Below are 24091 nucleotides of genomic sequence, written 5' to 3' on the forward strand. Positions count from 1 at the left end.
CAATCTGGCACAACAGTTAGTAGAGTTATGGGATATGCTCACATTGTCAACAACAATATTTAAAATTTAAAAATCGTTATGTATCTTTGTTCTGAAGTTTCTAGTTTTTCCTATCTACTGTTAAAATCCTGCTTTTATTTTGCTTATCTAAATTGCTTTTAATTCACACTACATTAGTGTATAGTGTGGGAAATTTTATCATTTGCTATATTAACATATACATATACTTGCTCATATAGTGGTTTAATGTCAGATAAAGTAACACTTTGTCCTTGTCATATTACTGTTCATTTACAGTTGTTCTCATCTAAACTGGTATGATGAGATATTTTGATAAAAAAATTCGTCATTATTTTTGTTGTCCATTCGATGTTATGATGCATGTCTGTGTTATTTATTTTTGGTTTATCGAAATACAAATTCTTATGAGCATTACTACCATACAATATATGTCGATTAATTTTCTTTTATCTGGTATCTCCTATCTTGATATAATTAATCATTATATAACACGGATTCCCCATATCAGATATGGTGTGATGTTTTATGTGGTTTCAGACAAAAATATTTGTTTCAAAGTATTGATGAATAGTGTTCATATGCTATTGTATAATGTTTCTAATAGTGTAAATGTTGTATTACTTAAGATTTTAAAGTGGTGAAATACACTTTAAACAAGACGATGAGCGAAAAATCTAGCTTCTCACAGCCAAGGCCGTTTTTCAGTGATAGAAGACACATTTCCGATTTCTCTAATTAATTAACTTACTTTATTACCGGCGTGATTTTAATACCAAGTGTCTCATGTCGATGTTATTATTTTATTTAACTAAATAAAGGTTCTATATTTCCAAGCATACAAACATACATTTCTTTAGAGGAAGTTGCGTACAATAGGTATTTCGAGCGTGACGCATTTTATCGATCCATATCGAATGATTGTATCTCAACTGACATTTTTTTTAAATTTCGACTCCATCCCTATGCCAAACTATTTTTACCCAAAATTGGAAAATGTTTAAAATATGATATAAGGGTGATCTTCCTACATAAGGATCTTAATAAACACGAAATACAGTAATCCAAGAAAAGACGACTAGTTCTCGTTGTATTCCGTTATCGCAAAACGTATTCTTAGAGTAATAGAGGTAAGGGAAGGAAACCCAGACTGTAGTTCAGTAGTATTATAATCTCTTATAATTAAAAAATTAAAACAATATTGCAAACAACAATCGAAGAAGGCTTCGCATTCAATCAGGAAGTTCTCAGCGCTGAAGAAAGTAACTTGTAAGATTTCACTGCAGAACGTGACGAACATAATGAAATCTTTTGTTTCGGCTCAAAAGGGTGTTTTATCGCAACGCCTGCGACTTTAAAACGGTTTACTGTCTTAACATCCACGACCTATTTCAATAATGGTCCAATGAAATATAAAACACCGAATCCACGAAATACAATCCTCACGAAATTCAGCTCCTACAAACATTTAATGATTTTACAGTAATTGAATGGCGTCCTGCCATTTGTATAAGGTGATAGCACACTGGTAGCACATTTATAACTTTTTTAATACCCATAGCAGCAGTTGATTGCGAAAAACAAGAAAATCAATACAAATTATCTACATGATAATTATGCAAATTGAGTGGATCTACATGTTTGAGAGGACTTCGACGAAAAGAGCCGTCAAAATACATATGAGATATATATTACAATATGAGATATCATTTTTAAATATGCTAAAGGATGTTACCTATGATGAGTGACTAAAGGTTTGACCTTTATCATTATCCTTATACTACCAGTCATTTGATATTGTTTTATCAATTTACTCTTTAATACAAAGGCTAATTTGCTGAACGCCCTCTTGGATTATTTGTGATTTGTGACGACTGCAACGGTTTCTAGACAAAATGAAAGTCCTGTATGTATCCCCGGGAGGAAACCCCTCATACTTTTTGAGCGTACCTTTACAACATTACTTTTGGAAAATTGTTCTTTAAACACTCACCGTTACCCATTCCCTTATGTAAGGTGGTGGTGTTGACAATGGCTGAGCTGCCTAGGGAAGGGCCAACATGAGATGTAGGCAAACAACTCTGCCTCTAGCATTCCTAGCCCCGAACGTTCGAAAGGCTGTTTTCTTATCCCCATCTTTGTCCGGGATGGACGAGGCAGGGAACCACTACCGACCCCTACCAAGGTGACTCTGATAGCATTGCATTGGATAAAATTACATTTTTGAATGTCTGGTTAAGAATACATCACCCTTGGCCGCTTCCATTATAAAGTCTGCCGCCAAGAGCGCCGATTTTGTTGGACCAAATTTTCTTTAAAGCTATTGGACTCTTTCAGACATTGTTGGGAAGGACATTGCTGATAATTCGCCAAGGAACGCGGTGCAATTACTGATTGTTGCCATGCTGAAAATGAGCAAGGGGACACGCTTAACATTAGCTTTACTGGGTCGCTTAGATCATTATGCAAAAATCAATTTATCACTTAATTATCACTTTACAAACCTGTTGTTTAACAGGTGAGAGCTACTTTTTGTAAAAGTGTAATTCTGTCGTGTGTATCTACATTCTGTATTTGATTTAGTGTCAGTAAGTCAGAATCATACCAACATTTGACACAGCGTTATATACACCAACAAAATGGAAATAAACGCAGCGAATTGAACTTATAAATTACAGAATATATCCTTCAGCACCATATTGTCATTTAAATCATATGAAATAAAAACCCAACAATTCAGAGTTACAATATTCCCAAAGCACAACCCTCCATAAACACTCTGGTGTTTCTTTAATTCTTTGAATGTTAGTTGCTAATCTTTGGTGAATTCACTCAGCAACACGGCGTGGCAAAATTTGACGATAGGACCTGTAACAAAATTAAATGTTAATATTAACGTCATTCAGGATGACATGTGAATTTAGTATATACGAATTCAGTTAGTACGAAACCGTATTAGCGAAATATGATTATTATGTAAAAGTACATAATACCATTAAAACAGACACAATGATAATAAGACCAGGAGTGCATCATGGTAGGCCACTTCTTCTCTATCAACAATACCAGAATTGTAAATCTTGTTAAAAATCAGACAATGTAACGCTCTCAAAAGAAGAACCAGGTGGTCATTACGGAACAACCAGGCATATTATCGAGCAAAAGAAATTTATTATTCTATTTCTTTTAAAACACTGTAAAATAATGTAAAACTCTTTAAAACACTGCAAAATTCTTTAGATCACTGTAAAACACTGTTAAACACTTTAAAACATTTTAAAACACTGTAAGACACAGCCAGATATTATAAGGGGGCGTATTTGATTCGCAATCATATAAAGGTAAAAACTAAACATATTACAGTGTATTTTGGTGTATAATCTCCGGAAAGCTGAATCATTCGAATATCCAATGTATAACAATAATTTCAGAACAATTCCCACGGAGATACACAGTAGGCTCGCTAACACCACACTCGGGTTGTAGACTACGGTCGCCACTGTCATAAACAGGCTCAGGCACGTGTATGCTACAGGAATCACTATGGGTAACTGTAAAATGAATTTGTTAAATAAGTCCTATAAATCTAGACTTCGTATGATAATCAGTTAAAGTTAGCATTTTCACGCCCGTTGAAGCCCTTGTATGGTTATCATGAAAAGGTATGGACATTACAATGACAAACATTTATACAAAGTATACACCTCACATTAAATACCTTTACTGTAAATGTATTGTTTCAGAAATGAACACAAAACTTAAGTTCAAGATTACCAAGACAATATTAAAGATGTGATCTTAGAATTCGTTCCACCAATTTTATACTGACGCGTCACTCGTTACACTGTTCGCCAGACAATACGTTAACAAAGCTAGGTTTAATATATTGTTAACTACAATCATCAACATTTTACCCGTAATGCATCCGGAGGATTGTGAGTTCTCCTTAATTTGAATATGCTGACAATGGCCACCAAACAGTAAAGTGCGTTTAGGAAGGAGTACACCTTTAGAAGTGATATCATCTCCATACCAAGCATGATGACACAGGCGACCATACCCTGGTAATATATAACAGTGACTACTGAATGTTAAACAATTTTCTAATCAGTATGTATCATGTATAACCAAGTGTAACTGAATTACATATATACGTTTATATATCAAATATAACCAAGTTCATGTCGTCATAACACAATATTGACTAGGTGTTTCTAAGATAAGAAATATAAATATCAAATAATGACCTTCATGGGACGTACTCTGTGGTCCATATGGCCCATTGATCTAAATTTAGAGACTTCAAGTCCATATGGTATATATCGGCATGCATGTGACCATCTCTCATCCAATCAGAACAGAAAAAATCTTGGCATACTAACATTTAACCAAAGGACATGGTGTACAGGGACTTGGTGTACAGGGACTTGTTGAACAGGGACATGGTGTACAGGGTCATGGTGTATAGGGACATGGTGTATAGGGACAAGGTGCATAGGGACTTGCTGTACAGGGACATGGTGTGTAGGGACATGGTGTATAGGGACTTGCTGTACAGGGACTTGGTGTACAGGGTCATGGTGTATAGGGACATGGTGTATAGGGACAAGGTGTACAGGGTCATGGTGTATAGGGACATGGTGTATAGGGACAAGGTGTATAGGGACAAGGTGTATAGGGACAAGGTGTATAGGGACAAGGTGTATAGGGACAAGGTGTATAGGGACATGGTGTATATGGACATGGTGTATAGGGACAAGGTGTATAGGGACAAGGTGTATAGGGACAAGGTGTATAGGGACAAGGTGTATAGGGACAAGGTGTATAGGGACAAGGTGTATAGGGACAAGGTGTATAGGGACTTTGTGTACAGGGACATGGTGTGTAGGGACATGGTGAGCCCGATATTATATCTAAATAGCGCAATGGGACTTCGAAAAACTGGAACTTACGGCAATGGAACATGATTGTATAAGACCTATATTGAAATGTATACCATTGTGATGATTGCAGGTACCAATGTTTTCTTTGTGACGTTGATCATAGACAGGTATTTCGGGAAATACCCTTCCCTTGATGCAACAAACAAACTCCTGTAATAAATGAAGTATTTTATTGTAAAGGAAACTGTTTAAAGCAACAATTACAGTAGATTTGATACTCATTACACCTTGTTTTCTCTTCTTTTTAAAAAATAATGAAATGGGTTTTAAATATATCGATACATGAGCATATCAGTATAAATTAAAAACACATGTATTCCAAACACTGTTCTCCGAGTTGAGTCATGTGGCTGACGAGTTGACGTTTTAAGGATTTTGAGTTAGAATTACGACTTTATTTACACGTCAGATACTATGACAGGTCACGTTGCCCTGAACTATTGTAATGTAACCGATAAAGAACCTCACGACTCAGGGATTGTTGTTGTTTGTGTTCAGTAGTTTACATTGCATTGGAATACTATCCATCTACATGAGTTTCAAAACCTAAATATTTCATTTGGAGGTTTTCAATGAAGTAGCAACTAGGGCAACGAGGGCAGAATATGAACAAAAGAAAGTGGTCCAAAGTACCTAAATAGCTCACATGGATATTTCAGTAATTACGGCAAAATATTCTCATTTTAGCTATGTAACAAATATTTTCCTAAGGTTTGAGCTGCAGCAAGTAAAATATTTAGGTCTTTTTATTTGAACCATTCCTCAAGTCCGGAGGAATCCGCAGTTTTTAACTTCCATTTTTACTACATTGACTCCCCTTGCCGAATAATGGTCGAGACCAAATTCCATCAAAATTCATTTAGCTGTTCAGGACTAGTAGCGAGTAAAAAGACCTCTATTGATTTCGATTATTTGGCCCATGCCCTCCAATACCAAGGGAGCCACACCCTCCATTTTTACAACATTGAAGGAGCTTAAACAATATTGCTTCAGACCGAAATTTCCACCACAGTCCATATAGTCGTTCAATTGATTTAAATGAATTACTTCTATTTTCCATAATGGACCCGCACCTCCGGGCTCGAAAGGAGAGGAGCAACACTCTCTGTTTACACAACATTGCATCTCCTTACCCAATCACTAAATATATAGTTTTGGAAATTTTGTTTATTGCAGTATGGGGATGTTGCAGCTCCCTCCAAATGTTGGTAAGTTTTTCGACCTATTTTAGTTTCGCTCTCCTCTTAGTTAGCATCACTAAGAAGTCATAGAATGACGATAACACAAAGTAACGCAATGTTAAAATAAAAAGATAAATAAATAAATAAATAAATATATATAAAAAAAATGAAACAGAAAGGACTTTTGGAATCTTGAAAATTTACCTGCTGCCTTTGAATGTGTTGACGTTTACTATGCCAGAGGTCGATATAGCCACAAAAATTGGAATTGACCATTTCAGAACGCCCATACATTTCTCCGCAAATGCCTTTGGTGTTTGTAAAGCAGAAAGGGAAAAATATCAAATAAATGTAGTGCCATGGTGGCTGCAATTTGTTACTAAAAACTTATTTATTTTGTTGTGATTATAATGTTCTTTCCCAGCCTCTTTGGACACCAAAATGAAAGATACAGTCCATTGCCTGATGTGTATTATTGGTTGAATGATAGTGATCTTTTTAATGTCCCAGATCAAAACATCTCCGCAAATTAAACCCCCAATCAACATACTTTAGTGTTGTCGCCAAAGAGATTCTTCCTTTGAGATAAACACGATGTTAGTACACGTATACTAATAATGTTGTGTTGAAGAATTGATTTTCCATTAATTTGATCAAATCGATATGTTTAATATCTACCTGTATTTGTAAACACATATAATCTAAATAATTTCAGTTTTAATGTATTGTTAATAATAAAATTTAGTTTTATATTAACACCGACAACATATATAGAATAGAACAGCTTGTTCCGTTCCTACCACTGCAACAGCTACACCAGACAGGATCTCCGTCTTAGACAGCACGGTGTAATAGGCGATGTTGGTGATCAAGTAGATTATCGTCGGTATGATGTGGCCTACCACTGTACCGTAAATTACAACCCTGTAATAAACAAAATAATCTGAGGAAACAATCCCAAACAATACTCCAACAATTAAAACTCTGCAATCAACAAGCTACTTTCGGTTTGATCAACAAATTACCACCAGTTTGACAAGAAAACTACTGTTTCGACAATCACAACGGTAGAGATGGTACTAGGAACTGTCATTCTTTGTGTTTTGCAAAAAGGGAATTGATCGACACGATTTGATGACGGTTATTCGTCCTATCCATTTACGATTAATATATCCAATATCTACTAGAGAACATAATGGAAACTGGAAGGAAAATGAAACACATATAACCTTTTGAATAAAGATTGTAATTAAAACGTTCAAATATTATACTCGCTGATATCAATATACATACACGTACATCTTTTATGTATTAATCAATAAGGAACCAAGGAGAACCTTGTCTGAAAACAAAAGTATTACAAGTTTCTAGTTTTAGAATATTGCTGCTAAGTGTTTCTTTTAGAATTGGATTAACATCATTCTAATGTTCCCATGTACCTACCTTTTAGGGTTAACATATTCTTCGTATGCATAGGCGATTGTATCTCTGGAAATATATTAAATATCAATGACGTTACATATATGTCAACGAGCTTACATTAAATGTATGTTTCAACTTAACCGCCGTTAATTGCCAGTATAATTACATTTATTTAATGAATATCACCCACTTACCCGTCGTTAATTGCCAGTATAATTCCATTTATTTAAAGGATATTGCCTACTTACCCGCCATTAATTGCCAGTATCGTTACGTTTTTTAAAGGATATTACTTGTATCTACTAACCCGCCGTTAATTGACAGTATAGTTACAATTATATAATGAATATCACCCACTTACCCGCCGTTAATTGACAGTATAGTTACCTTTATTTAATGAATATCACCCACTTACCCGCCGTTAATTGACAGTATAGTTACCTTTCTTTAATGAATATCACCCATTTACCCTTCGTTAATTGCCAGTATAATTCCATTTATTTAAAGGATATTGCCTACTTACCCGCCATTAATTGCCAGTATCGGTACGTTTTTTAAATGATATTACTTGTATCTACTAACCCGCCGTTAATTGACAGTATAGTTACAATTATATAATGAATATCACCCACTTACCCGCCGTTAATTGACAGTATAGTTACCTTTATTTAATGAATATCACCCACTTACCCGCCGTTAATTGACAGTATAGTTACCTTTCTTTAATGAATATCACCCATTTACCCTTCGTTAATTGCCAGTATAATTCCATTTATTTAAAGGATATTGCCTACTTACCCGCCATTAATTGCCAGTATCGTTACGTTTTTTAAATGATATTACTTGTATCTACTAACCCGCCGTTAATTGACAGTATAGTTACAATTATATAATGAATATCACCCACTTACCCGCCGTTAATTGACAGTATAGTTACCTTTATTTAATGAATATCACCCACTTACCCGTCGTTAATTACCAGTATATTTACATTTATTTAATGTGTGTCACCTACTAACCCGCCATTAATTGTCACTATCGTTACATTTATTTAATGTATATCACCTACTTACCCGCCGTTAAATGCGTATGTTCCTACATAAAAAGCAAACACAAGACCACCAGCTGTCAGGTCAGTCGTTTCAAACGGATCCCGGAGGTTTTCTGTGTCACCTAATCAACATTTATAATCACGTACATATATACTCCATATATATACGGACGGTTTTAACAATGGTTTACGAACAATAAGGTAAAATAGCTGAATTGACATGCATATAGCTTTCCTGACTAAATATAAACTGAGCATTGATCAATCGTATCTTTCCCTTTACTTTCAATGTTATCTACGAAACATGTCTTTAGTAGAACATTTAGATAAAGCATTTGCAAAGAACATCGATTTGCGAGATCCAGTGCACATACTGTCCATACTAGACCACATGAAAAATATATATTTATCATATATTTACTGATAATAACATCCCTGTTACATCTGTATCAGCCCGGCTGATATCACAATCTCTTGAAAGTGATACCACACTCCCTTGAGCTTAATATCACAACCCTTTCCAAATTTCTGGATTTTGCCGCAACCGTTTATTGATATCAGCTTTAAAGTAAACAAACGAACTGTTGGCATTGAATAACTGCGGTTTCAGGGAATTCAAATGAATGCCTTCATTACTAATGCTACCGCAAACAAAACGGAACACTTATTTTGGACGACAGAGATTCCTCTAAAACTTATCGGACAGATCATACCTCTGGCTATGGCGATAAGTCCAAAAGTTGAAATGAGAACCAATGCCAGAACCTTTGTAAAGGTGACGGCAGTCTGTATATAAGCTGTTATTTTCACACTATAACAGTTCAGGGCCAAGAAGGAAACTGAAATGACACAATCAGATATCGGCGACGTATACAAAAGTTACTATAATATATGTTAAGCCATCATTATCAATGTATTGTCCTAGTGCAAAGGGTTCTACAGTTGGGGACTCTTCTTAGCAACGAGAACATGCATGTTAACTAATGTAGTCTTCGCTAACGACTGTAATACTAGTAGATCTTTGCCGACATTATATCTCCCCGAAAATCCCTCTCTTACATATTACTTTGTTCCCGTGATATTAAGTAAAACACAAGGAAACGTTTTACCGCAAATTTTGTTATCAATGTTTGATATAGGAGAGCGGTTGTAAATCTATCCTGATGAGATAATACTTAATAAACAGATATTTCATCGGTCATGTCCTTCTCCTCGTACTCTACATCAAATGTCATCTCTGATCTTATCTTCCTTCTATCTAAAATGAGAATCAAGAATAAGAATCGGTCAATGCTTCACGTTGACCACTGTTCTAGGACTTCACCACCACTCTTTATGCTTGAATATCGACTGATCGCTCCATTTTGAACCCTAATCTTAAAGTGTTTTTTTTTTTTAATTTACCATGGCAAACAGATTTATATTTGAAAAAACGGTTTAAACATGACGACTGTCCAAATATTCGACTTCATGATTCAAATTGTGACTGATTACTTATACAATGTTTGATTACCCATAGCAGTAAGTCCAAGGAGCTTGATGGCGACTGTTGATGCCATGTCCGGGCAGTCGAGGAACATTGGACGAAGAATGTAAGTACCAGCTGCTAGAGATGATACAACGATGGACATTGGCCGAAGAATGAACTCACTCAACCATAGACTGACAAAAGCTACATTTTCTCCAAATGCTTCGAGGATGAATATATACAGTCCCCCAGACTTCCTCACTCGGATCGCTGCAGGAAAGGATTGTTAAAGGGATGTTTGGTCTCGTTTAACATAAGTATTATGTAATACAAATGGAATAAAGTTTTGTTTAAACATATGATGACGTGTATGATTTTACCTTTAAGTATCCGATTGCCACAACTGATTCTGGACCAGAACAACACAAAGTCATATAAGATTATTATAGACATACTTTCAAGGAATAACTTTGCATACAGTAAATGTATCTATTTTGGTGCACTAGAATTTTAACGCATTACCAAACTTTAATATATTAGCGTAGTGATGAATTGGCACACGTACATTCTTTGCTGTAGAATAGTTATGTATATGGAAAGAGTAGTAGTGGCAGGCAGAATTGAGCGCAATGCTTCCAGCACGAAATCGCTAAAATATGTTTACCGTTAAAATATGTACGTTTACAGTCGTTGGTGAAGCTGAGGTCAATAAGATCTTTGGTGATTTGACTGTGACGTTGCTAGAAACGCTTACTCATCCGAAACACCTCATTCCACCTTAGTCTAAAATGTTTAAAGTTTACCTCCCTCGTTTTTGTTGTTTTTGTCAAAAAACAGGGTTTAATTCCGTTTTACGCTAAAAATTTGAAACTATGTTCATGTAAGTTTTGCTTCTTATAATTGAAAATATCTCTAATTTTTGGCCATGTCACATTATTTATGAAGCATGTCCAATCAAGTGACAGTTGCACAATCTAAATGTCCAGCGTGTTGTTGAATACTGACCTAACTCTGCTAAACACAGAGATCCAAGTACAGCCCACACACCACATGTAAGCCAAACACACAGAGCCAATCCTGTAGAAGAACCAGCTCCAGCTAAAATTGGAGACGGGCTAATAAAGATTCCGGATCCCAATGATCGAACCAGTAACATAGCTGATTCCATCAGTGACACCGAGTTGTTTCTTTAATTTGACGGGCATGATGTGAGCCTTCCCAGTCCTTTACATCCACTGGTTCTTCGATTTAGTGTGTACACAATGGAGTTTACTGTTAGTTATGCATTGACACTATACGATGAGTTCAATGGCATGACTGTATTTTCCGTGTACGAATATAATCTGTGAAATGGGTTACAGCAAAACAACGATAACATCTTGATTAATACCCAATATGTGACACATGTGGATGATAATATTAATTAAACCAAGCGTTTTTAAAGTAAAATTCAACATTCAACTTTGATATTGTTTTGTAATATCTGAAATATAACAATGTTTATTTTGAAAGCGATTTTCTGTGATGTATTGTATGTATTCAGATGCACGTCCCAACCACTTATATAGGTGTGGTAATTTAATCAATTTGTATAACTATTTACAGCGAAGGCGACAAAACCTTACATCATATCATCCGGCGTTGCTGGCTTCATGAATTTGGGTCGTTGTATATTCGATAAAGCTTGCTTTAAAACTGTAATATCTGACCATTAACAGCTTGCTTTAATACTATACTATCTGACCATCAAGAGCCTGCTTTGGTACTGTAATATCTAACCATTAACAGCTTGCTTTAATGCTGTAATATCTAACCGACAAGAGCATGCTTTAATACTGCAATATCTAACCATCAAGAGCTTGCTTTAATACTGTAATATCTAACCGACAAGAGCATGCTTTAATACTGTAATATCTAACCGACAAGAGCATGCTTTAATACTGTAATATCTTACCATCAAGAGCCTGCTTTAATACTGTAATATCTAACCGTCAAGAGCTTGCTTTAATACTGTAATATCTAACCGACAAGAGCTTGCTTTGGCACTGTACTATCTAACCGACAAGAGCTTGCTTTCGTACTGTAATAGCTGACTGTCAATAGCTTACAGTAAATATGTAAAAGCTGACTGTCAACCGCTGCTTAAAAAAACTGTATTACCTTTCTGACAGGAGTTTACTTTAACACTATGATGGTGGACTGTCAAGAGCCTACATTAATAATGAAATAGCTGATTATCTCGAGCTTTCTTTAATATCTGACCACCAAGAACTTCCTTTAATGCTGTTATACCTGACTGCTAAGAGTTTGTTTTAATACTGTAATACCTGACTGCTAAGACTTTCGTTTTAATACTGCAATACCTGACCGTCAGGAGCATGCTTTATTACTGCAATATCTGACTGCAAAAAGCTTGCTATAAAGCTGTAATAATAATACCTTACCGCCAAGAGCTACATAATCAACGCCAAGTGCTTGTGATGAAACAGCAATAGCTGACTGTCACAAGCTTGTTATAAAACTGTAATATCTGACCACCAAGAGCTTACTTAAATACTGTAATAGCTGCCAAGAGCTGCATTAAAACTGTTACAGCTGAATGTCAAGAGCTTACTAAAAAACTGATAGATGACTACCACGAACTGACTTCATTAATGTAATAGTTGTGAAGGGCTTATAATAGCTGAATGTCAAGAGCTTGCTTTAAGACTGAGGAAAGCTGACTGTCAAAGCTTCCTTTAATACTGTAATAGCCGACTTTCAAGAGCTTGTTTTAACTGTGATAGCCGACTGTCAAGAGCTTCCTTTAATACTGAAATAGCCGACTGTTAAGAGCTTGTTTTTAACTGTAATAGCCGACTTTCAAGAGCTTGTTTTTAACTGTAATAGCTGACTGCCAAGAGCTTTTTATAAATACTGAAATAGCTGACCACCAAGAGCTTGCTATAAAACTGTAATAGCTCACTCACAAGAGCTTATTTTCAAACTGCAATAGCTGGTCATCAAGAGCTTGTTTTAAAACTGTACTAGCTGACGGCCAAGAACTTGCTTCAAACTGTAATACCTGACCGCAAAAACTTAAAAAAAGAGTATATCGTTTATGTAGGTGATCGGCGACTCTGTAATAAGAGTATATCGTTTATGTAGGTGATCCGTGACTCTGTAATAAGAGTTTGTCGTTTATGTAGGTGATCCGTGACTCTGTAATAAGAGTATATCGTTTATGTAGGTGATCGGCGACTCTGTAATAAGAGTATATCCTTTATGTAGGTGATCCGTGACTCTGTAATAAGAGTTTGTCGTTTATGTAGGTGATCCGTGACTCTGTAATAAGAGTATATCGTTTATGTAGGTGATTGACGACTCTGTAATAAGAGTATATCGTTTATGTAGGTGATCGGCGACTCTGTAGTAAGAGTATATCGTTTATGTAGGTGATTGACGACTCTGTAGTAAGAGTATATCGTTTATGTAGGTGATCCGTGACTCTGTAATAAGAGTATATCGTTTATGTAGGTGATCGGCGACTCTGTAGTAAGAGTATATCGTTTATGTAGGTGATCGGCGACTCTGTAGTAAGAGTATATCGTTTATGTAGGTGATCCGTGACTCTGTAATAAGAGTATATCGTTTATGTAGGTGATCGGCGACTCTGTAGTAAGAGTATATCGTTTATGTAGGTGATCCGTGACTCTGTAATAAGAGTATATCGTTTATGTAGGTGATCCGTGACTCTGTAGTAAGAGAATATCGGTTATGTGGGTGATCCTCGACACAAACGTATAGTGGATGTTTTGGATTGTGATTTGGAATGCTGTGACTGTTTGTGGCCTTGTTATAGCGCGGAACTGATGCTTACGTTAAAGAAATACCTCATTGAAGCATACTGCCGATGATACCCAGCTAGTCGCATTATATTGACAACGGGCAAACCAGTCGTCACACTGAGTAGTATCGACCAATTTTATCTCGGCCAGGGGACAGGACCCAAAGTCCTACTTGCAGGGGCGAACGCTCAGTCAACCACATTCCACAATGACATTCACGAACTGTTAGTTATTCATAATTGATGTTTGCTACTTAATCGTTTTGTTTTTGAGCCTTCAAAGAGGCCAGAAGTATGTTATCACAAACTGAAAAGGTCTCGTGGCAAATACATCATAAATTAACATATCGTGAATGTCATGTTTGAAACTTTAGTGGACTTCAAAACCGATTAACTGAATAAAAGCAAAACAATAACGTTAGTTCATGAGCAAGTGCTTACATTAAAACATTTCAATTCTATTCAGCAATATAACAAAACACGACAACATTTAATGTACGTTAATGTATGTGTAGAGGTCGATGCAGATTTAATATACATATTAAAGGGTAGTGGTATCCGTGTATGTGAATACTAATACATTCGAATTCATCCTACCTACGATTTTAATGCGAAAACGAACATGTCCATTTTTCAGGTTAAAGCCTCAAGCTGAATAAAACTTACCGTACACGATTTTGATTTCACTGTTATCGTCGTAATTTAGACGATTGCTCCTCGCCGGTTACTTAACCATGCATTGGTGATATCCCTGATACGCTAATCTAGATTCAGGTGCTAGCTAGACATGAAATACCTACGGTGGCTGATTTGTGCCATTTCGTCTTTTCGACTTTTCGCTCCAAAATACGAAAATTAAGCTTACTAATTTTCGTCTTTCCGGGCGAAAAGACGAAATTTAAGGTTTGTTAATGTTCGTCTTTTCGGGGTCAAAAGACGAAAATTAAGCTTACTTTTTTCGACTTTTCGCCCTCTTTTCGGGGCGAAAAGTCGAAAAGGCGAAATGGCACAAATCAACCACCGTAAATACCACACCATGATTTGTCCTTGAAATAACATCATATTGATTCTACAAAATGGATCACAAAGATGACACGACGGCTACTTGACGAAGATATAATATCTCAGACAGGCTTTAATAAACTGTGTATAAAGACAGCTCTCGCAAACATGAATAAAGCTACAATGTAATGTGAATTCTTTCGAGAATTTATTCTTCAATGTCAAACAATGTTTACATAGCACTGTAAAGGATATCGTTGAAATAGGACTCTCATTTGATTCAAGTTTACATACATCTAGATGTCAGGTTCCTGAATACATTTTCTTTTTCTAAGTAAAACCAAGTTTGTCAAACCAATGTCACAATTGTTATATAGAAAAGTTTGTGGCATTGATTAAAATGCTGTTATCTAACAGGGCTAGTTAATCATTAGATACGTCATCGGGATTGAATTTTCATTTCATAATGTTTCATGTGTTTTGGCATTTCTATAGTGGATGATAAAAAAGCGGTAGTTTGTAGCGACGATCTTGTAGTCAGATGATCGGTTGTTTATACCAACATTTACCTAAATTTGCATATTGATATAGAGCATTTTCCCTCATATTCATGCCATTTTTCTAAGATAGTTATGTAAGAAAGATCTATCTTACATAGAACAGTACAGATCAGTTACACAGCATTTCTTTTCGAAGCAATTGTACAGCGAAATGCCGTGTTTGCGTGAAGTCGATAGGGATAGGACCATTGCTCTGATATTTTGCAGGAGCATTCGCAATGTCATGTACCCAGCAATATGGTGTGTATGAGACAGCAATATCTCGATTAGTTGGGCGTCTCAGAGCTACAGGGAGATTAGGTGACCGTCCCAGGAGCGGATGCTCGCCACGTCAAGATAGAGACATACAGCGCTCATAGAAGGGGGCATAACTGAAAGTGAAAGTAATATAAACAGTTTTAAAATCGTTGTACTTACCTAATATTTGGTGAGATGACTGACTGTTTTACTGCTAGCGGACTACGGGTGATCGAATTTTATAGAGATCTGGCAAAATCAAGGGTGAACGAAACCCAGATGTCTGAAATGCCATCAAAAAGCTCGTCAGCTGTTTGGATATTCCGTGCCTGGTGTTGCAGTCTCCTTTTAGCTTTTAACAACAAATTCTCAATTATGTTGATGTCTTAAAACTATACTGCCCAAGTTAAGGTGGTAATGTGTTAATTTTGTTTAAATTCATCTGTAGGATGAGCCCGATGCACAGGGGCGTTGTCCAGGATATTTATACGGTTGAAGGCATATGAATTACCTTCAACTTTACAAAGAGTCCCAACACCATGATATGTGATACATCCCATCACCATAACCGCTTTCCGACGATGCCGCGGAGGACACATGCACACGGGCAAGTAAGCTTCGAGGGCTGTTCTCCAAACATTAACACGGTGATTATTCCCAATTACAATTTGACTTTCGTCCGAAAATATCCGTTTTCCAGTATTCTTCCACTGATAGTCTTCTTATTTGTAAATACCACGATAAACGTTTTTTTCTGTTGACTTCAGAAACCACCATTTTTTCAAATCTTCGATTCATATCCTTCCCGTGTAAAATTCCTGGATTTACATACTTTTCTGGTCCCAATCTTTCATTAAGTTCACCTGTTATGCCATTCAAAACTTCCTCCTGTTTGTTTTGACATGACGAAAAAGCCATGTCGTGTCCCGTTTTGACAACCTACTCGGCCGGTTATTCCTTGTTTTATTCTCCACCGATCCACTTTCTAAATCTTTCTTCTAGATTGATCGAATGGTAGATTCAGGTATTTTCATTGTTAACATCTCTGATGTCTTGTGTCCAGCTATGTTTATTTCTACAATTCTTTTTCTAATGCTATCCGAGATTTCGACCGATTTCCTCCTCATTTTGACAGATCACAGCAGACGACACTTCCCACATTATTACGTCACGTCACGCTAATGACTGTTATGGGAAACATCTCAAAAGCCTTTGTTATGTGTAGCGTGAGTTATCTCTCTTCTACCGTGCGAAGCGTTGAGGCATTTTATAAACACCGTGACGTATCGCGAATACTTTTGTCATAGCGCTGTACGTCTCTCGCACCTCCGTAACAGATTTCAGACGAGTCAAGTTGTCGGCACTCGTGGTCAGCCAGTGTATCCATGAACGGTAAGGAACCGGTTGCGGGAGTTTCATTTAGGCCTCGACGTCCCGCTGTTGGTCCGCCACTTACACAAAGGTGACGTCAACGTCCAATGCAGTTGTTGCTTTCATATTCATCTTATCGGTTTCGTTTTAGCCCATTGGAAACGAATATTGTTCACAGACGAATCTCGCTTTACGCTTTACAGGTTAGATGGACGACAACGTGTCTATCGACGTCGTGGTGAGCGATATTCTGACGCTTGCGTAACGGAAAGGGAGAGGGTCTGTTATGGTGTGGGCAGCGATATCTCAAATCGTGAAACAGCTATCGTGATTATCCATTGTAATGTTACAGCCGTAAGATATCGGGATCAGGTCTTGAGACCACACGTTCTTTCTCTTATCCATCAACGTAACCTGACGTGGCAGCGGGACAACGCGAGGCCCCATGTTGCTAGGGTTTCTGGCTCAAAACAACGTTTCAGTTCTTGATTGACCACCAAACTGCCCAGATATGTCCCCAATCGAGCACTTGTGAGATGACTTAGAAAGGAGGGCTAGGAAGCGCGTCAACGTCCCATATAACGTCGCTCAACTCACACAGGCCCTTATTCGGGAGTGGAATAATATCCCTCAAAGGACAATATACACCTTGATAGGGTCGATGTTAAGGAGAGTAAGAGCAGCAACTGATGTCAGGGTTGGGCATACACGTTAACGATTTGGATCAGGAATGACGTAGGGTACCACTATTCTAACGGTATTAACGCAAACAGCGTCTGTGATAAGACAACAAAAATAATCAAAATATATTCAGTAATGATGAAATAATCGAGAAACCCACGCCACGAACACATTATCAAAAAATCATGAAAATTAAAAATGTAGTAAATAAACTTGCGTTTCTTTTTTCAGCTAGTAAATATAGAATTTCGCATAAAGAATAAGAAAATTAAAAGGTCATGATAAACTGTTAGCGTCTCTTAAAAGTACTGTTTCTAATCAAAATCGTATAAATTTCCAGTCTTATAATCTATTTTCGATTTTTAATCTTTTTTAATCATTAAAAAGATTGTGGGAATCACCCGAAAACATGTTCTATAGTTTCAAATTCCATATTACATATATTACAAATATCATTGTTAGAGATGTTGATATTTTCTTTGAATCGTGAATATTTTTCCAGTGTTTCTAAAAGCATCTTGTTGTTTCCCTTTTTGCTCTAACGTTATTATACATTTACTTCTTTCAATCAAACATAACTACACATTTTTACATTCCTTTTAATTTTCTAATAAATACAAATATGATTGGTTATAAAAGGTCTTTATTTTGTGTTATCTGCCCTTGGGTTTAAATTCTAAAAAAAGGTATTTTTAGTTCTAATAAAATATATAAAATCAGTACCTTGTTGTCTCTTCATACAAAATTCAAACACGGCGATATCGGAAACGCAATGACAGTAATGATGTTGGATATCATGTGGATTTCTGACTTGTCGTGCCAGTGTTGATTACAATGTGTACGTTTTCATAATTGATTTCAGCGTCTGTTAAAACACTGACTTGTAAACAGGATATTGATGGTGCTTTCCTTTGATGTTTATAACTCTATAATAACGGTTAATGTTATAAAAACTAATGGTAAATATCATCCATACTAATGGCTCCGTGTCCGGGGACATCTCTCCTACATCCTGGTTCCTAGATCACCATACATTGATCTCGTTATAAAGAAACACATCAAAGGCGGTTTCCATGGCAATCAGAGGACATTTTTTTTTCAGTTTGGTTTTTATAAACTTTTGGATATGTTATGGATTCCTGTAATGTGAAATGGACACTTGATGTGATGTTGTATGATGCTGTGTTGTATAGGAATTGATTATTGTTAGGTAATCTTGATGTGATGTTGTATGATGCTTTGTTGTATAGGAATTGTTATTGTTAGGTAATCTTGATGTGATGTTGTATGATGCTGTGTTGTATGGGAATGGTTATTGTTAGGTAATCTTGATGTGATGTTGTATGCTGTGTTGTATAGGAATGGTTATTGTTAGGTAATCTTGATGTGATGTTGTATGATGCTTTGTTGTATGGGAATGGTTATTGTTACGTAGTCTTGATGTGATGTTGTATGATGCTTTGTTGTATAGGTATGGCTATTGTTAGGTAATCTTGATGTGATGTTATATGATGCTGTGTTGTATAGGTATGGTTATTGTTAGGTAATCTTGATGTGTAATGTATGATCCTTTGTTGTATAGGTATGGTTATTGTTAGGTAATCTTGATGTGATGTTGTATGATGCTGTGCTGTATAGGAATGGTTATTGTTAGGTAATCTTGATGTGATGTTGTATGATGCTTTGTTGTATAGGAATGGTTATTGTTAGGTAATCTTGATGTGATGTTGTATGATGCTTTGTTGTATATGTATGGTTATTGTTAGGTAATCTTGATGTGATGTTGTATGATGCTGTGTTGTATAGGAATGGTTATTGCTAAGTAATCTTGATGTGATAATGTATGATGCTGTGTTGTATAGGAATGGTTATTGCTAAGTAATCTTGATGTGATGTTGTATGATGCTTTGTTGTATAGGAATGGTTATTGTTAGGTAATCTTGATGTGATGTTGTATAGGAATGGTTATTGTTAGGTAATCTTGATGTGATGTTGTATAATACTTTGTTGTATAGGAATGGTTATTGTTAGGTAATCTTGATGTGATGTTGTATGATGCTTTGTTGTATAGGAATGGTTATTGTTAGGTAATCTTGATGTGATGTTGTATGATGCTTTGTTGTATAGGAATGGTTATTGTTAGGTAATCTTGATGTGATGTTGTATGATGCTTTGTTGTATAGGAATGGTTATTGCTAGGTAATCTTGATGTGATGTTGTATAGGAATGGTTATTGTTAGATAATCTTGATGTGATGTTGTATGATGCTTTGTTGTATAGGAATGGTTATTGCTAGGTAATCTTGATGTGATGTTGTATGATGCTGTGTTGTATAGGAATGGTTATTGCTAGGTAATCTTGATGTGATGTTGTATGATGCTTTGTTGTATAGGAATGGTTATTGTTAGATAATCTTGATGTGATGTTGTATGATGCTTTGTTTTATAGGAATGGTTATTGTTAAGTAATCTTGATGTGATGTTGTATGATGCTTTGTTGTATAGGTATGGTTATTGTTAGGTAATCTTGATGTGATGTTGTATGATGTTGTGTTGTATAGGAATGGTTATTGTTAGGTAATCTTGATGTGATGTTGTATGAATGGTTATTGTTAGGTAATCTTGATGTGATGTTGTATGGTGCTTTGTTGTATAGGAATGGTTATTGTTAGGTAATCTTGATGTGATGTTGTATGATGCTTTGTTGTATAGGTATGGTTATTGTTAGGTAATCTTGATGTGATGTTGTATGATGCTTTGTTGTATAGGAATGGTTATTGTTAGGTAATCTATGATGTGATGTTGTATTATGCTTTGTTGTATAGGTATGGTTATTGTTAGGTAATCTTGATGTGATGTTGTATGATGCTTTGTTGTATAGGAATGGTTATTGTTAGGTAATCTTGATGTGATGTTGTATGATGCTGTGTTGTATAGGTATGGTTATTGTTAGGTAATCTTGGTGTGATGTTGTGATGTTGTATGATGCTTTGTTGTATAGGAATGGTTATTGTTAGGTAATCTTGATGTGATGTTGTATGATGCTTTGCTGTATAGGAATGGTTATTGTTAGGTAATCTTGATGTGAGTGTATGACTGTTGTTATAGGATGTTATGTTAGGTAATCTATGATGTGATGTTGTATAGGAATGGTTATTGTTAGGTAATCTTGATGTGATGTTGTATGATGCTGTGTTGTATAGGAATGGTTATTGTTAGGTAATTTGATGTGATGTTGTATGATGCTGTGTTGTATAGGAATGGTTATTGTTAGGTAATCTTGATGTGATGTTGTATGATGCTGTGTTGTATAGGAATGGTTATTGTTAGGTAATCTTGATGTGATGTTGTATGATGCTTTGTTGTATAGGAATGGTTATTGTTAGGTAATCTATGATGTGATGTTGTATGATGTTGTGTTGTATAGGTATGGTTATTGTTAGGTAATCTTGATGTGATGTTGTATGATGCTTTGTTGTATAGGAATGGTTATTGTTAGGTAGTCTTGATGTGATGTTGTATGATGCTGTGTTGTATAGGAATGGTTATTGTTAGGTAATCTTGATGTGATGTTGTATAGGTATGGTTATTGTTAGGTAATCTTGATGTGATGTTGTATAATGCTTTGTTGTATAGGAATGGTTATTGTTAGGTAATCTTGGTGTGATGTTGTATGATGCTTTGTTGTATAGGAATGGTTATTGTTAGGTAATCTTGATGTGATGTTGTATGATGCTGTGTTGTATAGGAATGGTTATTGTTAGATAATCTTGATGTGATGTTGTATGATGCTTTGTTGTATAGGTATGGTTATTGTTAGGTAATCTTGATGTGATGTTGTATGATGCTGTGTTGTATAGGAATGGTTATTGTTAGGTAATCTTGGTGTGATGTTGTATGATGCTTTGTTGTATAGGAATGGTTATTGTTAGGTAATCTTGATGTGATGTTGTATGATGCTTTGTTTTATAGGAATGGTTATTGTTAGGTAATCTTGATGTGATGTTGTATGATGCTGTGTTGTATATGAATGGTTATTGTTAGGTAATCTTGATGTGATGTATGATGCTGTGTTGTATAGGTATGGTTATTGTTAGGTAATCTATGATGTGATGTTGTATGATGCTTTGTTGTATAGGAATGGTTATTGTTAGGTAATCTATGATGTGATGTTGTATGATGCTTTGTTGTATAGGTATGGTTATTGTTAGATAATCTTGATGTGATGTTGTATGATGCTTTGTTGTATAGGAATGGTTATTGTTAGGTAATCTATGATGTGATGTTGTATGATGCTTTGTTGTATAGGAATGGTTATTGCTAGGTAATCTTGATGTGATGTTGTATAGGTATGGTTATTGTTAGGTAATCTTGGTGTGATGTTGTATGATGCTTTGTTGTATAGGAATGGTTATTGTTAGGTAGTCTTGATGTGATGCTGTATGCTGCTTTGTTGTATAGGAATTGTTATTGTTAGGTAATCTTGACGTACAACAGAACCCACTGACATGACTTAAGGTTTAAAACGCTGCAGTCTTTTAAAGTGTTTATAATGTATTGGTTCAAGTAAATTACTAAATGCGACATAAGATTCAACAAAATATAACATGCATGTGAATATTATATGTTTTATCTTTAATAAATATATTATGTAATTGAAAAATTGCTTTGTTTTCAACTTTTAATTTTACACCATTAAAGTACAATCTTGAGTAGCAGTTATTGTTAATTTCTTTCTCCCCGTAATAAACGCAATGTAATTACTTATGTAAATACCGGTACTCAACATTACCATGATTAAACACTGCACCAGTAAGTTGTGGCTGTGAATAGAACTAGTCGATCCAGTACTCTCCTTGTCATCGATTACAGAAGCAATCCATCAGAGGATATGGATCGGCTTGTAAATACTAAATAATAAGTTCGGTCGATTGAAAAGGTTTAATTGGTGTTTGATTAAGAAGTCTCCTCTGTATTGTATAACACACTGTATATGTTGAGAACATTTCACATATAAATACGTTCTGCATTGGGACGTTCTACAGTTTTTGAAGAAAGACAGAATGGTGAAGTTTGGAAAGCGTGTACTTCCAGGATACATTAGTGAAATGTTAGAAGAGGATGGGCATTGTCTGGAGCACGAGGAACGACCAGATGATGACGTGTACGAGGTAAGGCAATGTTAACGGATATTGTTTTGATTAAGATATATGCGGATAATATGTAATTATCAATGCCAATAAGAAAACATGATATCAGCTAGCATAAACTATAGTAAAGCATTAAATAAATTTTGCGATATTAACTATTTTTGAGGAATCCATCACTAGGCCTCAACCTCTGGGTTGCTTGTTCGAAACCTACGTGGGGCAGTTGGCAGGTACTGGCCGAACGAAGGCCGGTGGTTTTTCTCCGGGTACTCTTGCTTTCCTCCACCTTCAAAACCTGGCACGTCCTTAATTGGCCCTGGTTGTTCATAGGACGTTAAACAAAAACAAACAAAAATAAACAAACCGCTAAGTATCATGTTTCAATATCGCTAGTATCTTTACCGTTACAAGATGGGATAATGGTAGGTTTTCTCTCAACTTTCAAATGAAGATGTTTCCTACATATATGTATAATCAGTTTTTACCTGACCTCTCTTTGAAAGCAGAGCCACGGGTCGAGAATACTCCTCGTAATCTTTTTATTTAAGAAGCATTCATAAAATGAGTGTTTACTGTATACGATCTGATTTTGACACTAATATTTTAGCGCAATAGGCAATTATAAACTTACATGCCATGGTATCCCTATGATACATGATGTAGATATAATTTAGTTAATTAGCATGTAATAACCGTAATCAAAATTGAGCGCAAAGCAGATTACAGGTGAACGTTGTAGATTGTAGTACAGAGTTTATCCAACACCGTCTATATCTTAACATATGATCCGGCATCACTGAAACGCTTAGAAGGATAAAGTAGGTGTATAATTATTTACCTGATTTATTGTCACACATTATCTATTACTTCTATAAAGGTAATATTGGCACAGCTTACATGTATATCACGGGTGTGACAAAACACCAAAAAAGAGACACAAATTTGTTCTGACTTTCATCACCAGTACTCACATTAGTCCAGTGTGATGATCCAGTCCAACGTGACAGTTAAATGTCGTTATAACATATATCTATAGTAAAACGACTAACCAACAAGGAAATTCCTCTTTCGCTTTTATTTACCTGATGTAATGTACAAGAACTACGATGAAAACCCTAAAATTTCAAACTTTCTCAGGTTTAACTCATATGCCCTACTTTCACAAAGGGACCCACTGCATAC

At 35.8% G+C, this 24091-nt stretch overlaps 2 protein-coding genes across 2 annotated transcripts in view; one reads left to right on the forward strand and one right to left on the reverse strand.

Annotated features, from left to right (window-relative positions):
* Window positions 1-3284: 3284 nt before the first annotated feature.
* Window positions 3285-11288, reverse strand: LOC117326398 (cystine/glutamate transporter-like). The gene is given in 12 exon segments (XM_033883145.1): window positions 3285-3569; window positions 3933-4079; window positions 5015-5111; window positions 6347-6450; window positions 6943-7066; window positions 7586-7630; window positions 8638-8737; window positions 8899-8923; window positions 9243-9454; window positions 10129-10353; window positions 11089-11218; window positions 11220-11288. Coding segments are annotated over 12 exon segments (1563 nt in total).
* An 11458-nt stretch (window positions 11289-22746) lies between these two features.
* Window positions 22747-24091, forward strand: part of LOC117325328 (transient receptor potential cation channel subfamily A member 1-like) — a 49848-nt gene continuing 48503 nt past the window's right edge. Inside the window, exon 1 of the mRNA XM_033881465.1 lies at window positions 22747-22930. Coding sequence (XP_033737356.1) covers window positions 22823-22930 — 108 coding nt within the window. The 5' untranslated portion in view covers window positions 22747-22822. The remainder of the gene's footprint in view (window positions 22931-24091) is intronic.

This window comes from Pecten maximus, chromosome 4 (genome assembly GCF_902652985.1).
Source record: "Pecten maximus chromosome 4, xPecMax1.1, whole genome shotgun sequence".
Taxonomy (NCBI): domain Eukaryota; kingdom Metazoa; phylum Mollusca; class Bivalvia; order Pectinida; family Pectinidae; genus Pecten; species Pecten maximus.